Source organism: Lepidochelys kempii, chromosome 9, assembly GCF_965140265.1.
Source record: "Lepidochelys kempii isolate rLepKem1 chromosome 9, rLepKem1.hap2, whole genome shotgun sequence".
In the NCBI taxonomy this organism is placed as follows: domain Eukaryota; kingdom Metazoa; phylum Chordata; order Testudines; family Cheloniidae; genus Lepidochelys; species Lepidochelys kempii.
The window spans coordinates 87,973,719-87,994,169 of record NC_133264.1 but is presented as its reverse complement, the minus strand read 5'-3'; the positions used below and the strand labels follow the sequence as shown (position 1 = coordinate 87,994,169).

The window sequence follows — 20,451 nt, the reverse complement described above, 5'->3', positions numbered from 1 at the left end:
TACAAGTCCACTCAGTCCGACTTCTCATTCAGCCAATCATGGAGAGAAACAAGTTTGTTTACATTTACAGGAGATAATGCTGCCCACTTTTAATTACGTCACCTGAAAGTGAGATCAGGCATTCGCATGGCACTGATGTAGCTAGTGTTGCAAGATATTTACGTGCCAGATGCACTAAAGATTCATATGCCTCTTCATGCTTTGGAGATTGTTCTAGAGGACATACTTCCATGCTGATGACTCTTGTTAAAAAAAATAATGCATGAATTACATTTGTGACTGAACTCCTTGGCGGAAAATTGTATGTCTCCTGCTGTTTTACCCACATTTTGCCATATATAACATGATATAGCACTCTCGGATGATGACCCAGCACGTGTTCGTTTTAAGAACACATTCACTGCAAATTTGACAAAATGCGAAGAAGATACCAATGTGAAACTTCTAAAGGTAGCAACAGCACTCAAGCCAAGATTTAAGAACCTGAAGTGCCTTTCAAAATCTGATAAGGGCGAGGTGTGGAGCATGCTTTCAGAAGTCTTAAAAAAACAACACTCTGATGCGAAAACTACAGAACCCAAACCACCAAAAAAGAAAATCAACCTTCTGCTGGTGGCATCTGACTCCGATGATGACAATGAACATGTGTTGGGCGCACTGCTTTGGATCATATTGAGCAGAACCCGTCATCAGCATGTCCTCTAGAATTGTGGTTGAAGCATCAAAAGACATATGAATCTTTAGCGCATCTGGCATGTAAATATCTTGTGACGCCCAGCTAAAACAATGCAATGCCAAACGCCTGTTCTCGCTTTCAGGTGACACTGTAAACAAGAAACAGGCAGGATTATCTTCTGCAAATGTAAACAAACGTGTTTGTCTGAGCAATTGGCTGAACAAGAAGTAGGACTGATTGTACTTGTGGGCTCTGAAGTTTTACATTGTTTTATTTTTGAATGCAAGTTTTTTTGTATATAATTCTACATTTGTAAGTTCAACTTTCATGTAAAGAGATTGTACTACAGTACTTGTATTAGGTAAACTGAAAAATACTATTTCTTTTGGTTTTTACAGTACAAATATTTTAAATAAAAAAATAAAGTGAACACTGTACACTTTGTATTGTGTTGTAATTGAAATCAATGCATTTGAAAATGTAGAAAACATCCCAAAATATTTAAATAAATGGGATTCTATTATTGTTTAATTGCACGATTACATTTTTTAATTGCTTGACAGTCCTACTTATTTTATATAAAATGCTTACATTGGTAGATTATTGTTGTCTACAATTTACAATTGGAAAGAAAAGACAAACAGATGGAATAGACTTGATACTAGCAGAAGTTAATATATCTAACACTAAGTTCCACCACCAGAAGATGACAAATGGTGTTGCTGTCAGCAACACCTAATTCTTACTAACATTAGTTACTAGAGTTGCCTAATACTGTACTTGTAAGAGCTTCTTGCATCTAATATTAGTAGCACTACTTATGATTCACAGTGGCGGCATGCCATACTATTCCAGGAGGCCAAAAATCATTTGATGTTAGAGTGATATTGCTCAAGTAGGGTGCAATCCTGCAAACTCCGAGCTTGAAAGGGAACTGGTTGAAATTCAGAACTACTTTTCCTCTCAATTAGCTTTTCTAATCTCTGATAACCAACCAACTTGTTCCCTGTTATTGTGGATTAACAGCAGTTTCAGGACTCCCCACCCAATATTTGTAGAACCCCTTTCTGTAGCACTCTTGGACTCTATGATTTTGGTAAAAAGAACAGAATAATATAACCAGTCTTAAGATTAGTGATGGTTAATATGTAAGTATTACCTGAACATTTATTATCATCTATATGTGACTTTGGGCTTTAAAACTTTTACAGGAGAGCCTGCAAGAAAGCTTTCAGAAGGGCTATCTCCTTCAGAGCCTAAGAGCAACAACTTAATTTCAACTGAAACCACTCTTAGCAATGAACAAAAAATAACAAATTTTGAGGAAGACTGATTTTAACCAGAACAAATGTCACCAACATCATCAGACAAGTCCAGAGTTCACCAGACAGGTCCAATGAGAGTGAAACTAACATATATGCACATTGTATGCAATTGTAAACATCTGTGCAAAATACAACAAAATCCTTCATTAAATATAATGAGAATCTTGGAACAGTTTTTAAAAGGTAATTTAAGATAACACAGTTCTGCCTGTGGCTAGCCTAAAGAACAAGATGACACTTGAGGGCATTAAAAAGAATGTAAATTGATAATCCAGTCCCATTAATGAAAAACAATGTGACATTTGTGTGTCAGTTAAAACATTTTTCTCACATTGAGCAGTAACTTAATTTTCTAATTAGTGTACCTTTTGGGAAGTAAGAGGGGAAATTGGATACCAGTGTTTATATACAGAATTTTGTGCTTTAGTGTTTTGTGACATTGGTATGATGCACACTCTCAAGATTTCTTATTCCAGTCAATTCTCTCACTGCCACTTTGAATGAAACAAACAGCTGACCTTGTTACCAGTGTGCACAGCCCAGCTTACACAGCACAGGACAGTGCTTATTAGGTCAATAACAATGCCTTACTGACATGGTTTTACCTGAAAAAAATCACCATTGGGGAGAATTGTTTGTTTTTGGACAAGTTTGTTTCCCTTCCAAAATGCTTTTCCTGGTTGATTACAGAACTGTTTGCCCCAAGGGAGCGAATTCTCTGCCTAAAGCACTCACCAGGGGAGCATGCTGAGGCTCTGTTGCCAATAGCCTGCTGAGCGGTCTCTCCCTGCACAAGACGGAGCAGCAGTGTCTGACACAACCACCTCACATTGGGGAGAGGTTTTCACCCCACATTCCTCACCCCACTTGTGTGAGATCCCTCATGCAGGGCCGAATTAACCTTTTGTGGGCCCTCATGGGGAACGATTGTAAAAGACAGGAGATTGACACAGAAGTTGTCTTTGACATAGCACACAGCGGCACAGGCTTTATTTACAAAATGTACAAGTTTAAGTTGAAGATGGCTGCCAATAGGGTACTAGCAATAATAGCCCTAGGGCAAAAGGAATACACACAAGTGTACATAAAATAAATTATTAAAAAAATACAAAATAAAGCACAGTAAAAACAGCTAACAAAAGTCAAAGCTGGCCAAAACACCAGCCATGTGCTGCACCCCTAAAAAGGAACCTTCACACTCTCTCACCCTTCACATTTCTCCTATGAATACCAGGGCTTGAATTAAATTTTTGTATGAAAGTGGGGCAGATTTAAAACATTTTAAAAATAAAAAGTATGAAAAACTTTAATATATTTTATTTACAGCATCATTCATACTAGCTTTGCTTGTCCTTTCCTGCAGGCAGAGGTACAAAAACCTAGGACCAGAACCAGCTGTGTCACCCAAAGACTGGGCCAACCCTCCAAATCGGACCAGGCCAACATCCCTCCCCAGAATGACCTCCCAAACCAGACCCACATCCCTTCCCAGAACGACCCTCCCCACTCCCTTCCCCACCAGAACTGGACCATACCCACATCCCTCCCCAGACCAAAACCCACAAACTAGACTAGATCCCCTTCCAGCCTGAATCGGATCAGAGCCCTCTATGAACCGACTCCTCTAGACCTAAATCTCCCCATTGCCTACCAGAACATGGCTCCTCTCGAACCTCTATTCCTCAACTGGACCCCTCACCCCGATCCAGGGGAAGGGTGGAGGGAGGGGGCACAGCCATGGCAGCAGCTCCTGGGGGAGGGACTTGGAGTCATGATCTGCATCCCACAGCCACAAAGTGGAGCCCAGTGCCTGAGGGAGCTGTGCCCTGGATAGCAGAACTCAGGCCCCGCAGAGCAGCACCCCCAGGACTTGGGGTACGGCTACCTGAGGCCAGGGAGTTCTGGCACAGTCCCCTCCCTCCTGGCTGCAGTGTGGCAACTCCAGCTACTTTGCTGAGCCAGATGCAGTACTGGGTGGCAACTGCTGTGTGGCATCTGCAGGCAGCTCCATAGGCCTGCCCGAGCCTGAGTGCTGGCCCCCCCCTAGGCTCGCCCCGTACATGGAAACGGAGGGTTTATAAGCCCTCTCTGAGTGTGAGGCCCAGCACCACTGTAAAACCGGTAGGTCCCTCATGTGACCACGGTTTTAGCACAGTCCTCTGGGTCTGAGCAGAGCTGGGAAACTTGAAGGACCGGCCACAGCCATGCCCCACACCGGCTGGGCTGTCCTCGCCAGGGCCCACAGAGTAGCATGCGTTTGCTGAGTCCCTGCTGGGTGGGTTGAGCCAGGCAGTGCCCTGAGGGTGGCTGATGGGTAGCGGTGAGAGCCACTGAATCAAACTGAAAAGGAGGACTTGTGGCACCTTAGAGACTAACCAATTTATTAGAGCATAAGCTTTCGTGAGCTACAGCTCACTTCTTCAGATGCATATCGTGGAAACTGCAGCAGGCTTTATATATGCATATGATATGCATCTGAAGAAGTGAGCTGTAGCTCACGAAAGCTTATGCTCTAATAAATTGGTTAGTCTCTAAGGTGCCACAAGTCCTCCTTTTCTTTTTGCGAATACAGACTAACACGGCTGTTACTCTGAAACCTGAATCAAACTGCAAACTCTATATGATGGAAACCAGTTCAAGCCAGGGGGTGTGGTGGGGCAGCACCACCGGTTCCAGCACTTCCGCTGAGGGACCCTTCCTCCCTAGGTTAGGCCCTGGCTACCTGAGGCAACAAACAGACCTCGCTGTGCCTCGCGCTAAACTCAGGCAGCAACTTCGGCTCCCTTACCCGAGCGAGCGCCTCCCCGCCAGGGGCTGGGCCCAGTTGTCTCCACCCTCCCTCCGCTGCGCTGGCGGGCCGCGGCCCCAAGCCCTGGTGTCCTTCCTTCCCACGCTCCGAGCCCAGGCTCCCCGCAAGCCGTAGGTGCGCCCACCCCCAGGCGCCCCGCGCACAGCTCGAGCACCCCCCCGGCCGCGCTGACCCACATCTACCCGCGCTGAGCGCGTGCCCAGCCCCGCCCCGGGCTGGGTGACTGGGGGGTGGGGTGAGACAGGCAGGGCCGGGCATGCGCGCCACCTTGTTTACCCGCTCGCAGCCTGGCGGGGAGGGGAGCGCAGCAGCCTCCCCGGCCCGGCCGGCAGATGTCGCCCCACGCCCAGGATAGCCGGCCTCGCTCAGTGGCCGCCAGGTGGCGCCTGCGCCCTCCATTCGCTTGCGAGCCGCCGAGCAGCGAACACCCCAAACAATCCCCAGCGCCGCCGCCAAATTAAATAACCTGCCCGCTCCTACCGCCGTTTGTAAACCCCTCCGCTGCGGAGCTTCCGCGCCGGGCGCACGCATCCCGCAACCGGGCCGGGGGGGGGGCAGGGACGGAGCCGCGGGTTTGGGCCTCCGAGCTGCCTGCGCCGACACTGGGCAAGGTAAGTTAGAAAATGGCGGCGAAGCTTCTGGAAGTTTGGAGGGGGGACTCGGGGGCCGTGTGCGGCGATAGGGCGAGGCCAGGCCGGGGCCCTCGGGGACGGAGCGGGGCGCCGGGCCGGTTGGCCACAGGACTTACAGTGCAGCCAAGATGGAGGACGCGGGGCCGCGCCGAGAAAACACTCCAGCCCCCTCGCTCCCCCACCCCCTCTTCCCAGCGCTCCTCGGCGGGGAGGGGGAGAGAGAGGGCTCCGAAAGCGGCCTCGCTGCCCGCCCGCCCTAGGGGAGCCCCCTTCCTTCTCCCCCTCCTCAGCCACAGGCGGTCCGGGCCCAGCGCTCCGCGAGCTAAAATGGAGAACCTCCTCTTCCTCCTCCCCCTTCTCCAGAGCCGAGCAGGGGCTGCTGGCAAGATGGAGGACTCGGGCATTGTGTGTGTGTGTGTGCGCGGGGAGAGCCGGGCCGGGCAGGTCTGCTCGAGGGGAGGGGAACGGAGCCGCCGCGGGGCGAGGGGGAGCCCTGCTCGATGCCCAGCTCGGGGACGGCAGCGCACCGAGGGGCGGCCCGGCGCGCACGAGAAAATGGTGGGGCGGCCACTTCTGCCCCGGGGTTGTGCGTCTTGGAGAGTGGCTGGGGTAGGGGCTTCCGTGCCTGATAGCCCCCCCCCCCAACAACTGGGGGGGCATGCCCCCCCAGCGACTGGTACCCCCAACTGACTCCCCCGGGGGCCGGCCCCCTCCCTGCACGCACTTTGGGGAGGAATGGAGGAAGCGCCGTTTCCCCTTTCGGACAGGAATGAAGCCGTGGGGTCTGACCTCCTCCCGCCCCGCAGGAGTTGAGGAGGGAGCGAGCAGGGCCTGTGCGGAGTGAGTCTCGGGAAGCGAGGCCCCTGTGCTCCCTTTCCCCATCACTTGTTCGAGGGCTTGCCCGCCCCCCGCAGGAGATTTTGGGGGCAGTTTCAGTTCAGTTTTGGAAAAGAAGGGCCATCGCAAACTTGTCCCGGGGGCGCTTGGTGTTGGGAGCCGCGTGTTGCTGGAGCCCTGCTGGGCCTGAGCCGGCTATGATGGGGGAGGGGAAGAGAAGGAGGAAGAAAGCTGATTACAGGGGGTTTTGGCGCCACTTTTGTTTTAGACAGCTTTGCCCAGAGCCCCCTCCTTCTCGATATGCACACTGAACTGAGCTGAACCCTGCCCAGGTAGGAGGAAGCAGCTTTCCCAGCTTTTTTGCTTTCTGGACTCTCTTGGGTACACGCATGCAGACGTCTTTAGGGACTCGTTGGCAGAGATGAGTGAGGCGGGGTGGAAGGGCAGGGTACGGTGGCATCAAGTTAGTTCCGCTGAACTTGGAAGCTTGTTTTCATATTCCTTTAGATCAACGTAAACACAACGCTTGTTTCTGGTATCTATGTGTGTGTGTATGTGTGTGGTGATGCTGGTGCCCTCGCTGTCTGTGTGGTCTGCTCCTTGCTTCCTTCTCCAAGTAGTGGTGTTGTAGGGGATGCTTGCTTTCTCTGAAAATACCTGGGACGACTGGCTGGTTGATTCCTCCCCCGGTCCAGCAGTGGCAATTGTATGGCTGTTTTTCTTTTTTGAATCAATTACTTTGTGTTCCTACAAGATTATGCATTAAGCTGTTACAAACTTTTCTGTAAGAGTTGCGGAAAGATTTAATTCCCAGTTTTTAATGGCTTCCTGGCTGTTCGGGTTTAAAACTCTTCTATTTCCCCTTTCAGCTTTGTAAACACAGATGATGGCTTGTTCAGGGGGTGTTGCCTCCCCTTGTGCTCCCTGCAGCCACACCCTGTGTTCGTGTTTTTGGACCTGGTCTCATTAGCAGCTTGATCTGGTGACTCAGCCCTTCTTTCTGTCCCCTGTCAGGTGTAGGGTTGAGACAAGAGGTTCCTTTGCCCTGTGAGGCTGTAAGGAGGGGTTCCTGGAGGTAGCCTGGAGCAGTTCAAAACCTTGCTTTTCCCTGTCGTCGTCGTTTTCCTTCAGGGGAGGAGGGGCTGTGTCAGCGCCGTGGCTCTTAACAGGGGTGGGGAGTCGGGTTACCGAAGTGCGTCACACACCGCTCTAATGGGGCCTGCTGGAGAGCTGGTTGTGTTTGTTCATGTCCTCGGAGCACTCACCCGCCTCCCCTTTCTCATTCTTCCCATTGGTCATCCGCACACGGAGAAGGAGGTGGCCTGCTTGCTCTCCCCTGGGGCGAGAGTACACTACAGCGGGTTTAATGAACTTGGGCTCTAGGCCTCACAAACACAAGCTGATGTGCGGCACAGCAAAGCGTTCAGCTCTGTAGCTACATTAGAAAGTATGGGCTCAGAGCTGGTGCTGTTTGCAATATGTCTGAAGTGCACACAGTTGAGAAATCTAGGAAGAATGTGCTTCATTAAATAAACTTCGTGTTCGTGCTTTGGATCCCTAAAATGAACACAGTTGATACCATATACTAATAGAAATTAGAACTGGAAAACTCCTCTTAGGTCCACTCCCTGGAGGCCAGTCCTGGATTGTTCTTTACACCACCTACTTGAGTGTTTTGTCCAGTCTTGTTTTAAAAGATTGGTGACTGGGTCTTCCATCCCTTCCCTTAATAGATTATTCCACAATATAATAGACTTAATTGTTACAGAATCTTATTAATATTCATCCTAAAATTTTCCATTGTTCGGTTTCATCCTACTCCTTCTAATTTTACCCTTGGTCCAGCAGAAAGTTATTTCTTTAAAGTCCTCCTTAACCTGAATGCCTTTCATTCTTTTTGGAATTCTTTCCCAGTGATATACCTCAATATCAGAAGAAGTATCTGGAACTGTGCATAGTATTGTGTGTAGTCTTGGTGGTGTATTGATGATGATTAACGCTTGTAGTGTTTTACAAGCACTAACTGACTTTCATGCTAGTCCTGTGACATAGTTTATTTCCCTGTGATCGTACAGATAACTGTCATGATACTCTGCTGGGGAATCATAATACCAATTAATACTTTTTTTTTCTGGGGGGGGGTGGTTGTCAACAATTAGTGTATGTCTGTGGAGGCTGTTGGTGTAAGTATTTTGGAGTAGTAATGACGGCATAACCCTGTAGTGTGTAAACGAAGCCTACACTGACAAATGGGGGTTTTCCGTGGGTGTAGGAACACTACTCTGAACAAAGTTTGCTCTGGTCAGTGTAGCTTTCGTTCATCAATATGACTGTGTACATTGGGACTTAGTTCAACATAGGTATGTTGATCAGAAATGTGTGGTTTTCACACTCCTGTCTGATGTAGCTATGTCAACCGAAATGTAAGTATAGACCAAGCCTCAGTAACAACATTCCTTGCTTCTCTTCCTTAGTCTGAAAATCAAAAATCAAAATCAAAATGCAACTATTTATGATATATCATCCAATAGGTTAGTAGTCAGATTTATCATACTCCACTGCTCGCAGTGCGCACAAGGTTTGGGCTGGTTGTGGTGGTTGAAGACTCGTGGGGATTGTAGACACGCAACTGTTTGGAGGGATAAAACTAAGGTGGAAGCTTCAAAATTGTCATGCCAAAGAGATGACTAGAAATAATTCCTTTTCCTTAACAGATAATTTGTGCTCCCTACCCCCTGTAGCTGTTGAGAGTGGAAACACCAATGTTGTGTGCTGCACATGGTATAAGCACGATTTGGGGAGCTTATGAAGTTGATGCATGCTTTCTTTGTGTTAAGTCCAACTCTGTGAGTGCTCTCTGTCCCTTAGTAGTAGGGATTAGGGTCTGGGGCTTATTGATCTGTGTCTACAGGGATCCATCATGAATCCCACTCCAGTGTAGTGAGTTTACAAGTAAAATTAAGGATTTTCCAGGCCCAAGTCTAGAGTGGAGTGGTTGAGATTTTTCGCAAAACAGTTTGTTGGAAAATGCTGAGTAATCAAAACTAATTTTTGGAGGGGGAGAATGTTTCTTTCCATAAAACTGAAGCATTTGTCAGGAAGGCTTCTCAGCTTCACTCAAAAATTACATCCTGACCCTATGTGTACACCATGGGTGTTACTGCTGCAGAGCTATGGTGCTATAGCTGACTGCTTTAGTACTGTAGTGTAGATGCTTTCTACAGCAACAGAAGGGGTTTTTTTGTTGACTTAGCTTCATCTTCACCAGGAGTTAGGTCAGCATAACTACAGCACTCGGGGTGTAAATTTTTCAGCTTTGCTGCCTTAACTTTAAATGTAGATCAAGCTGGAGAGAGTGAGACCTCACCCATCCCCCAGAATAGCTAATAGCCCAGTAATTAGGATGCTAACTGAGTGGGAGACCCAGGTTCAAGTTGCTGCTCTGCCCGATTCAAAGGAATTTGAACCTGGGTCTCCCAAATGAGTGCCCCAACTGTGGATTATTGGCTATTTTGGGGTTTTCTCCCAGTGTTGAATGAGAAAATATTTTGAAATCTCAAGGTTTTGTGGGACAGGAAAACTGTTTCCTTCCCAGCTCTAGTCTAGAGTAGTGACCAGGGGACCACTCTGCTAATGCTCAGGGACCAAGCAGGGGTTCCCATAAGAATTCCTGAACTCACAGACACCTGCTCACACTGTGCACTGGGGGCAGGGTTTGGGCTATAGACAGTTGAAATCTGTTTCAGGCCATCTGCAGATTCAGGAAGACAACACGGCATACACTGTTCATGTTCAGAAGATTATATTGCAGCTATAAATGACCATTTCAATTCTACAGAAATTAGTGTTGTAAGCCCCATCTCCTTTAAACATCAGGTTAAGTTTGCTACTTGCTGTTTGCAAGTGGAAAGTGGATTTATCAGTTTTGTTTGCTAGGTGTATTCCAGTTGTTTTGCTGTAACTAAGGACACAGTGATGCTTTAAAAGGAATAGTGATATTTGGGAGAACTTACAGGAAAAAAGATGGCTTTTAAAATGTTTTATTAAAAATATTGAATGTAACCTCTTGGCAGTGAAAAAGGAATCTATTGATGTTCTGTAAAACCAAAGAACATTCCCTTTTCCAAACATGAAACTTTAGCTAGTTAAATGATTGGCTTAGCTCAACAAGTTCCACAGTGCTTTTTCATAGTTAATCATCTCAGTACAGCTGTGTTCTTATAAATTAAAATATTGAGTTTATTAAATGCAGAAATGCATTTATGTTTAACTTGCAAAAGAGATGTGAAACCATGTAACTCATTAAATGTCATTTTCTAAGAGTTTCTGTAAGTGTTTGTAATCTTACAAACATTAGCTGAATCACTTTAAAACTAGTGTAAATAGAAGTTTAGACTGCTTTTATCTATTGGATATTACATGGTAGTTCCATAGTCTCCTATAGAAAATAGCTGTAAGGTGTTACCCTTTTGGAGATAAGTACTCTTATTCATGGAAGAGACTATATTAAACTTGATCAGATTACAAAATATCGATTGTAACATTTTCTGATGTGTCAGAATACATTTTCATTTTTATGTGACTTCTCTTTTAGTCACTATGATTCAGGTGCAGTATGTCCTTAAAGAATCATGATAGTTCAGTGTTACTTTCTGTATCAATATTAAGCAAATTTCACAGCATAGTATAAAATTTGACTCTCTGGAAGTTATACCTGCCCATGCAACGCAATTCTAGTTACATGAGTCCATAGGAGCTTGTACAATATCCCAACCTCTGATTTTTTTTTGTTTTTTGGCTAAAAAACTCACTTTAAGTTTGTTAAATGTTTTCTTGTCTGTTTTTATTTTTACCTGTAACATGATGACTTGAATGCTGTACCTGATTCCTTCCAAAAGTTCAGGGGGTATTTTAGGCATCAGTGCACAGAACACTTTTGACTTTGGTGAAAATTGTAAAAAATGAAAGGGGAAAATGGGGGACACACAGAGCCCCTAGCATCTGGTTAGCAGAACCAGCAACTTCAGCCACATCTGTAATTGTCTGTAGATCAAAGAATCTCTTGATGTCAGCCAATAATAAATTCTAGCATAATAACATCCTTCATCTCAGCCCTGTTCATCCTCCTAATGCAGTTTTAAATGTTGGCAACATGAAAAACGTCTGTCCCAGACAGAAAGAAAACAAATTGAGATGAGGGAAATGGGAGCACACAGAGAGCCCCTGGCAGGGGTGGGGGCACACACCCTTGCTGGTGGGGATGAAGAAAGGGGAACCCTAGTATGGTGGGGGGGGAAAGAAAGGGGACCATAGTAAGAGGGAAAGGGTACATGGGGAACACAGAGACCCTGATATGATGGAGTGGGAAAAGGGGTATGTGCACATAGAGCCCCTGCCGTGGTGGGGAAGGGGGGAAAGAGGCAGCATGCAGAACCACAGAACAGGGGATAATGTGGTATGCTAGTATGGGGTGAAGGGAGCACATAGAGCCCTGTCATAAGGGGAAGGGGGGACAGTGACATGGCATAGGGGGAATGGAGGGAGGACATTCAGAACCCCTGAAATGAGGGGCAGAGGGTAAGGAGGGATTGCAGAGAATCCTTAAAAAAGAAGGGAATGGGAGTGTAGCACACAGGGAGCTCCTTGGAAGCAGTGGAGGAATGCAGGGAGTCCCTGGTGTGTGCGGTATACTTGGTCTACAGAAGCAATAGAAAATGCAGTCTTCTTGTTGATATTACTGGAGCAGGAGCTATAGTTAAGGTTGCCTAAGTGCTTCTATTCCAAAAGACTCATTTCAGTTGTTTATACCTTTATTAAACTTTTTGGGTATCATTTTCAGAGTCTAAGGATATGTCTACTACCACTTATGTCAGCAAAATGTATGTTATTCAGGGGTATGACTATATCATCCCCAAGAAACATAAGTTACACTGGCATAAGTGGTAGTGAGCACAGTGCTATATCTGTGGGAGAGCTTCTCCTGCCGACATAGCTACTGCCGCTTTTTGGGGGTGAATTAATTAGGTTGATGAGAGAGCTCTCTCATGTTGGTATAGAGCAGCTACAGGAGAGATCTTACAGCAGCACAACTGCATTTGTACAGCTGCACCACTGTAAGCTCTCTAGTGTAGATGTAGCCTAAGATCTCTCTTACAATCATTTCTCTTCTTGGTTTGTATGTAGTTCGTTTGTCTTTATACAAAGTTTGAACAAAATAATGGCTCATTGGGTACAAAGAGTGAGAGGGGAAAAATACCCTAGCCATTATCTCTATCTGCAGCTTTTTATCAGCTTTAACATCTTTCTAGTTTGGGGGACAGCTTTGAAGCTTGGCCAAACTCATTACTATCATGTCATTTGCCTTTTGGTGATCTATTTTGATTCCGCAGAATTGAGAGTTTAAAACCTACTTTTGCACATGTATGTAATTGTTTTAACTAAAAAGAAAAGGTGTACTAGTGGCACCTTAGAGACTAATTGATGCATCCGTTGAAGTGAGCTGTAGCTCACGAAAGCTTATGCTCAAATAAATTGGTTAGTCGCTAAGGTGCCACTAGTACTTCTTTTCTTTTTGTGAATGCAGACTAACATGGCTTCTACTCTGAAACCTGTTTTAACTAAGTTGATGTTGTGAGTGACTGACATTGGTGGGACCGCTGTTGTAGTGCAGACACTGACAGAGTGATGCCTTACATCAACCTAACTATTGTATAGACCAGGCTGACGGTTTTTAAAAATCTTTTAAGATGCGAGAAATCTTTTGATTTTGGAAGAGTACTTACAAAATAAGGTAGGGTTTTGAAGAAGCCCTGCTTCATTTAGTGTACCGCATCCAAATTTAGGGTCAAGTCCAACTCCTGTTAAAGTCAGTAGGTTTCTGCCGTAGCCATTCTCATTGAATATGTATTATGAAAAATTGTTTTGTTCTTGCCTTGTAAATTATTCCATATTATAAAATTTCTTAGTTTTTGTTTTTTAAATAATTGAAATCATACTTTTTTCATACTTATCTAATTCAGCGTGCAAGTTGGAGGGTGCACAGTGAATGAGGCAGGAATACACTGATAATGTCCTTTGTCCCCATTAATAGCTCCTCCCACCAGTACTGTGTGTCAGAGAGAGATGCCAGTAGTACATTGCTGGAAATCGGTACACAAAGGTTACATCAAAAAGCCTTCAAGCAGCTAATGAAGAACTTGAATTTGGAAAGTCAGTGTCACCAATAGTATTCAGATGAATTAAAAGGATATTAGAGTATCAAAGTCAAGCACTTATAGTCAGGTAATGCCAAAAATAAAGATTGCCTGCATAATCTGAACTCCACTCTTCTGCTCCCCTTCCGTTTTGGAAGCATGTGAATATTGAATTTAAAAGACTGTCATGATAGTATTAGATCCTGATGCAGACTCAGGGCCCTAAGGGCTGTATTAGTGGATCCATGATGTGGGCTCAGGACTAATATTCTTGGGGAATCCCCCTTTTTTAAATTAAGTGGCTTTTGGATTGGGAACTGTTATTGAAAGAGCAACTGAAATTGTGTTTCAGGAAGAGAGTGGGTCAAAGGGTCCATGTAATCTAGGGAACCTTAAATGTGTTAGGAAAAACCCATATATCAATACTCAGAAAACTTGATTGATAAACAGGTGCAGTTAGTGCACTAACAACTTGCCTGACACAAACCCATAATAGCAAGGAAATGAAAAGTTAAGCCACCCCTCAGTGCGTACCTTACCATTACCAAAATTGATGTACGACAGATCATGCACAACCGTAACTTCGCTCAGTTTTCACCCTTTACTAGATTATTTTCACAAGACGAGAAGTTATGGATGTTAGGCGTGGTAACTGGTTGTGTTGGGAGAGAGTATTTTATGAAAGGGTTGTGTGCAGAAGGATGGTTAAGGGAGGAGAAGGGAAGGCTGACCGTAAGAGGGCAGGTTGCGGTGTTTGGTTTGTGGTGTGCAGTGGTTGTGGTAATGATGTGCTTGTGTGTGGAGGACTAGAGGGTATGTACCATTAGGTAGGCTAACTAGTTTTTCTTTCATGGGTTTGGGTTAGGTATATTTGATGACACAGTGACAGTAACCGCTTCACAGACTATATTTTTGTGTATTAATTTTCTGTGGTGGTGGTATTATTTAGAAACACAGTGGGGGAATATTTTATCCAGCAGCAGCTGCTTATGAGACCTTCTGTTGTATGATAAAATTTGAGAGAAATGTAGCTCTGCTTGGAAAAGGCTGTATATGTAATTGTGCCCATCAGCCAGATTTGTATATGTTTGCCCACCCCATCAACCAACCAAGCTTGTATACACAGTGCGCAAACATTCATTTATACTACAAAAATTTCTAAAATTGTCCCTAAATCCAGCGTTTTTTAAAAAAAAATCCTTTCCCTGTTGCACTAGTACTCTTTGGATTCAGCTCTAACAGGTTGTTTTATAGATCAGTCAACAATGAGAGAATTACAGTCAGACCTGAAATCCTGGGGCTTCCTATTAAGAATTTGTAACAAAATTGAAATTTCTAACAGAGTGAAATTTCAAATATATTCGACATCTACTTTAGGAACAAAGCAGAAATTTATGCCTCATTTTAAGCTCATTTTTGGAATGCAACCCCTAAATATGGAGTCACTACAATAGCAACTCCTTAGTTATGGTTCGGTTCATATTAAAGCAGGGATTCAACCTCTGTTTTGCATGAAGAATATTTTCATCAGATTTATAGCACATAATCTGGGAATGAAGATTGACTTTACTGTGGATGTTCAAAAAAATCTGTTAAAGAGCCTGTTTATAATTATAACAAAGTAATTGAGGTTTATTTTCTGAATCTCATGATTTTTTGACTTTGTGTAAAAACTGGACTGTAGAAAGTATAAAAAAATTTAACATCAGATATTTAGGTGTCTTTCTGGAAATATATACTTTTTTAATGAACAGAAAGCGTGTAGAAAAATAACGGCATATTTGTATACAGTGGCTAGCCAATGGATTGTCTTGCTTGCATGAGTGTGGTTTCACAGAACAGAGCTAAAGGGAGAGAGTGTAGAAAGTCTGACTTGTGTATGGTGGAATATTGGGAAGAGAAATATTGATATTTTGATATGAATCAAATCTCTAAACAAGGGTATATAATTAAAAGTATAACAAAATCTAAGGCTATAAATATCACTTGTATATTTTAACCTACTGACTTTGTTCTTGGGTAACTGACACATTAACAGAATCCTGTAGTATGGTCTTGTATATCATTTATATCTGGGATCTCAAACTCAAATCCCCACGAGGGCCACATGAGGACTAGTACATTGGCCTGTGGGCCGCATCACTGATACCTTTTCATACAAAGATACAAAAGCCTGTGCCCCTGGCCCCGCCCCCACTCGACCCCTTCCATGAGGCCCTACCCCTTCCCCAAAGTCCCCCCCAACTCTGCCCGCTCCCTACCCCTATTCCAACCCCTTCACCAAATTCCCGCCCTGGCTGTGCCTCTTCTCCGCCTCCTCCCTCCTGGAAAGTCCTAAGCGCCACCAAACAGCTGTTTGGCGGTGGGAAGCACTGGGAGGTAGGCGGAGGAGCGAGGGCACGGTGTGCTCTGGTGGAAGGCCTGGGGCAGGGGATGAGGGGAGCTTGGCTGCTGGTGGAGTTGGTGCCTCTGGCGGGCTGCAGGAGATAACTCGGGCCGCGTGTTTGAGATCCCTGATTTATATCTTTTTGAGATCATTGTAAATTAATGTATCCTGGAATATAAAGTTTGGATTTTATTTCAGTCATTGTTGACAAAAAGAAGTTACCATCTGTATTGCTTGATGAACTTGAAATTGGCTGATTAAGGCTATGTTTAAAGTATTGGGCTTACAGTAGTGCATCTGGGCTGCTCTAAGATTGCTTGTGTAAACTCTCTATGCCGATGGGAGCGAGCTCTCCTGTTGACATAATAAAACCACCTCAATGAGCAGTGGTAGCTAGAAGCTCTTCTGCCAACATAGTGCTGTGTACACCACTACCGTTTATGCCAGCGAAATTTATGTCGCTCAGAGGGGTGTTTTCATACCCCTGAGCAACATAAGTTTTTCCAGCATAAGTGGTAGTGCAGACACGGTCTGAATTAGCTTGTTTGTGAGTAACGAGGGGTGCACATCAAAAGCCACCTGTAATATTGTAATTTTATTGGCAGTCACATCAGAGGCTGAGGATTTATTAATAATGATACTGCTTGGGAGTTGAGGCTTTTTAAAAAAAGAGCTCTGAAAACTTACTATTAATAGAAATTAACTGAAAGCTGTTTGAATTTAGATGACCGCTGTGTTTGCAACCCAGGCATGGCAACCTTGTGCTTGTGCCTGAAAACCAGAAAGTGAAATTGACTGTCTGCTTTCCACTGTACAAAGCAAATGAGGAGCACAGAGGAACCAGCACAAGTGATAAAAAGTAAATTAGATATAGAAAATTGTTTTAATAATCTAGGGTATTAGCATAAATAAACACTTAAAATATTTTTTAACATAATGTCTCTAGCTACTGCTTGATTTGGTAGTGGGAGGAATCTTGCATTGTTACTACTTGTGCTGTAACCTTTTCAATGGATAAGTAAAGACTGTATCTTTTCACTATCTGTAAAACACCACTATCGTCCTAATCCTGTACACACTTATGACTAATTTTACAGTTATCAGTATTCACCAATGAACTTGCAGGAACTACTCTTGTTACAGAAATGTGTATTTGCAAGATTGGGTCCTAACTACCCAATTTTTTTTTTAAATTATATGCATATCTGTACTCCTGATCTGAAGTAAAGCTTTGTTGTTTTACACACCTGCTGTATAAGCAGGAGATACTTCTTAGTTGTGGTGTCTTTGAAATGACTTAAAACTCATCCCTTCTCCTCCTCACCCCCTTTTCTAAAGATGACTCAGGTCTTTATTTTTTCAGTAGTGTTTGTTTAAAAAGCTTAATTTAGACACGTTTAAAGGGAAAAAAAGTTTATTTTGGAAAGGATTAAGTGTTACTGAAATTATAGCTACGTGCACTGAAAAATACCTGTTGTCTTGAGTACAGCAAGTGAATGACTTGGGGGATGCACCAGGTAGGGGTATAGAAAGAATTTTTACAAAAGACTTGTCCTTGGTTTTCTTGTTGCCGCTGTCATTTATCATCTTTTCCCCTTTTTGTGGCACTTACCTAGAATGCTATTGTTAATATGCTATAAATAAGATTTCTTTTTTAGACAGATTGCCTGCTTATCTATGCATCAATGAGATATAAATCAAGTGTTCTTTCAATATTGCTTTTTAAATTAGTTTGTGTAAATAATCAGATAATATTCTCCTATTCCTTTTCATAACTACTCTTATTATTTCCAGAAATCTACAGTTCATTTGCAATTTCGGCAACCAGAAGCGAAGCTGCACTGGTATCTCTGCTGCATCTGTGTTATAGTTCTGTTGCTACTTTTCTGATAAAGGATTGACCCCCCCATTGAAACTGGCCTATGCATATTGATTTACCTACCAAGGAAATGCATTATTAAGGCAGTTGTCTGTGAAAGAGGTGGGAGTTAGTTTTCTTTTTAGTAGCCCATTTTAAGCAACATTTCAGGCTTTCATTTTGATTTGTGCATCTCATAAACACCACATATCTTTCCATTTTATGAGGTGGGTTTCCTTTCATTTTATTTTGATAACTCTTGATATTCCCATCAGTGTTTGTACCCAGCATGTCTATTTTAAAAATACATTGCTCAAGTAAGTATGCACATGTTCTGTATTATTGTACCATGTGACAACATTGAATAGAGTCGAGAAACTAAAGCACCTGTGGCTCAATACCTGAAAATTGTTTAAAAGTGTCAGTTCTTAGAGCCCAAGGTGCTCTGGGTATTTCACTGTCATTTGCCATCTTGTTTTCTCTTCTTAGTTACATTGCTCAACTTCCATTCTGTGCATGGAAGTGAGCATGTAAGTGCCTCAAAGCAGTATCTTGTTAATGCAAAATACAGTTTTAAAGCAGTAAACACACGTGGTAAGACAAATTATTATGCACCAGCAGTATTTAAAAATGAACAGAAATTATATTTTGAAAATTCCAACTCAGTAATACTGTGAATAGATAAATACATTTGAGAATAAAATGCATGAAAACCAAACTTTTCCTTCATTTACATGGAAAGATCAGATTTCAGAATTCCTTATTTCCCACTACAACAGGCATCGATGTTTCAGCTTCGTTGCTCAGATTTAGGTGTCTGCTTATGTCTTCAATAGTGGTGGGGGAAATAAAGTACTTTGATCTCAGGACTTGTTAGGGGAGGGAGGGAAGTATTATTTTTTTTGGATTTTTAAATGTGGTATTGACATTTCAACCCTACAAATGTAGGGATCAGTCCTGCTCTCATGGAGGTTTATGTGGGAAGATCCAGTTGATTAAGCAAATATGGATTGGGGCCGTATTCCAAGTAGTTTGGCAATTTAAATATTTTTTACCAAAGCTTTTTAGGTCTTCTGTAAGTAAACTTCATTTGATCTCCAGAATAAAGAACGTAGTGGAGCAGAGCATCCTAAAAAATCAAATAAAAGATGGAGAAGGGAAATGAAATAATGCTAAGGAAGACAGGAAAGAAGGTGTGAGAAATAAGTTACAGAAGTAGATAAGTACCTGTGGATATGCAGTGCACAGTATTGCAGCACTTTCAACTGCGGGCTCTGTTGTGGAATACACTGGCAGTCATCAAAACTGTTAATAGTTGTACCAGTGTGAAATGCACAAAGCTTTTGAATAAATTATGCTTGAAGTGTCCTGAGATGTGGGATGTGTAAGGTAGTAAGATTTCAATAAGCCTGATATGAAGACATCAGGGTAGGGATTGAAAAGTGGTGGAGATAAGGCAGAAATTAAGGATGACTTTTTGCAGGGTGCAGGGAGAAGCTGATGAAGATGGGTTTTTTAACGAGCATGGGAATGAGATGGTGGGAGAAGAGAATAACTTATTTGTTCTTTCATATGACTTCAAAATTGGATGAAATGAGCTGGCATGCAGTGGAGTCTGTGTTTTTGTCTCTCTTCAAGTGCTTCCAGTAATGGGAGAAGAATCCTATGCTAACTTCCACACCAGTGCCATCTGCTGCTGCTCTTGTGCCTGGGCTTAGTTTCCAAAAACTTGGAACTGATGTGTTCTTTGTTATCCTAATTTTATTTGCTGTCCTATAGTTTGATTGCTACACTGAGTGTAATGGGATGTTCTAGAAGCCTGAAGGAATGCTCAGGGTTATGCTGCTGACTCATGCTAGTTTGTGCTGGCAGCAAGACCAGGCAGGTCTTGTCAGCTTCAATCCACCATATGCCCCACTCTGAGTCAGGGGGATTAGGGGGCGAGAGGAGACATTACAGGGAAAAATCCTAGGAGGGAGCTCAAGCCAGGGTTTGGTTTAACTTGAAATTAAGAATAAAAGAATAGGAAGAGGGAAGGTAGAGTGTGCATGTGTGGGTGCTTGTGTGCTGCCCTGTGTTAGGAGAATAGGGATTCAGGCTATTCATAATGTTTGATTATAACCTCATTGGGGCAGAGTTTGTCTTTAAAGTGTCACATGCAAATGGTACTGGGTAACTGAGCATTTTTGGTGGGAAACTGTACTGATATTGTAGGTGACTGTTAGTGGTACTGGTGTAGAACGGACTAAAATTACATGATCCAAATCAGTTTTTCGTTGCTGCTGTTAAAGTGCTTTTGTGCGACTTTCCTGCTTGGAGGAATGCCAAAATGAATATGTGGGAAGCCTTAATACTTATACAGTGCTTTTTACATATTCAAAGCTTTTTGCAAATATTAACTAATCTTTGTTTATGATTTCTGAACCCAATTCTGCTTTTGTAAATGAGGCATAATATGGATCTGATTAAAAATGGCCCACTTTTTTGGAATAACTGTTCACTTTGCCCTTGTAGTTAGAGTAATCGTTTTGATCCTATAAACATTGCATGTCATTTTGTTCTCCTGAAGTTTACTGCAGCATGGAAAATATTGTGTTGAGTGAGAGACAACAATAATCTGCATATGATCTTTGTATTTTAGGATGAAGGCCACTGAAATTTAAATTGAAAGTTGAATACCTTTCTTCCTCCCTTCCTCCTCTTTGCCTTATTGTGGAAAGTGTTCACTCCAAACA

General features: G+C 43.5%; 1 protein-coding gene across 7 annotated transcripts in view; it reads left to right on the top strand.

Annotated features, from left to right (window-relative positions):
* Positions 1-5,208: 5,208 nt before the first annotated feature.
* STAG2 (STAG2 cohesin complex component) overlaps positions 5,209-20,451 on the top strand; it is a 182,897-nt gene continuing 167,654 nt past the window's right edge. Inside the window, exon 1 of one of the 7 annotated variants that reach the window (XM_073361285.1) lies at positions 5,209-5,421. Coding sequence is in view for 3 of the 7 variants with exons in the window: in XM_073361283.1 (XP_073217384.1) it covers positions 6,101-6,282 (182 nt within the window). In the remaining 4 variants the exon portion in view is untranslated. Of the gene's footprint in view, positions 5,422-5,814; positions 5,850-6,057; positions 6,612-17,577; positions 17,840-20,451 lie in introns of those variants that run through there. The other 6 variants (XM_073361289.1, XM_073361284.1, XM_073361283.1 and 3 more) reach the window with 6 other exon arrangements.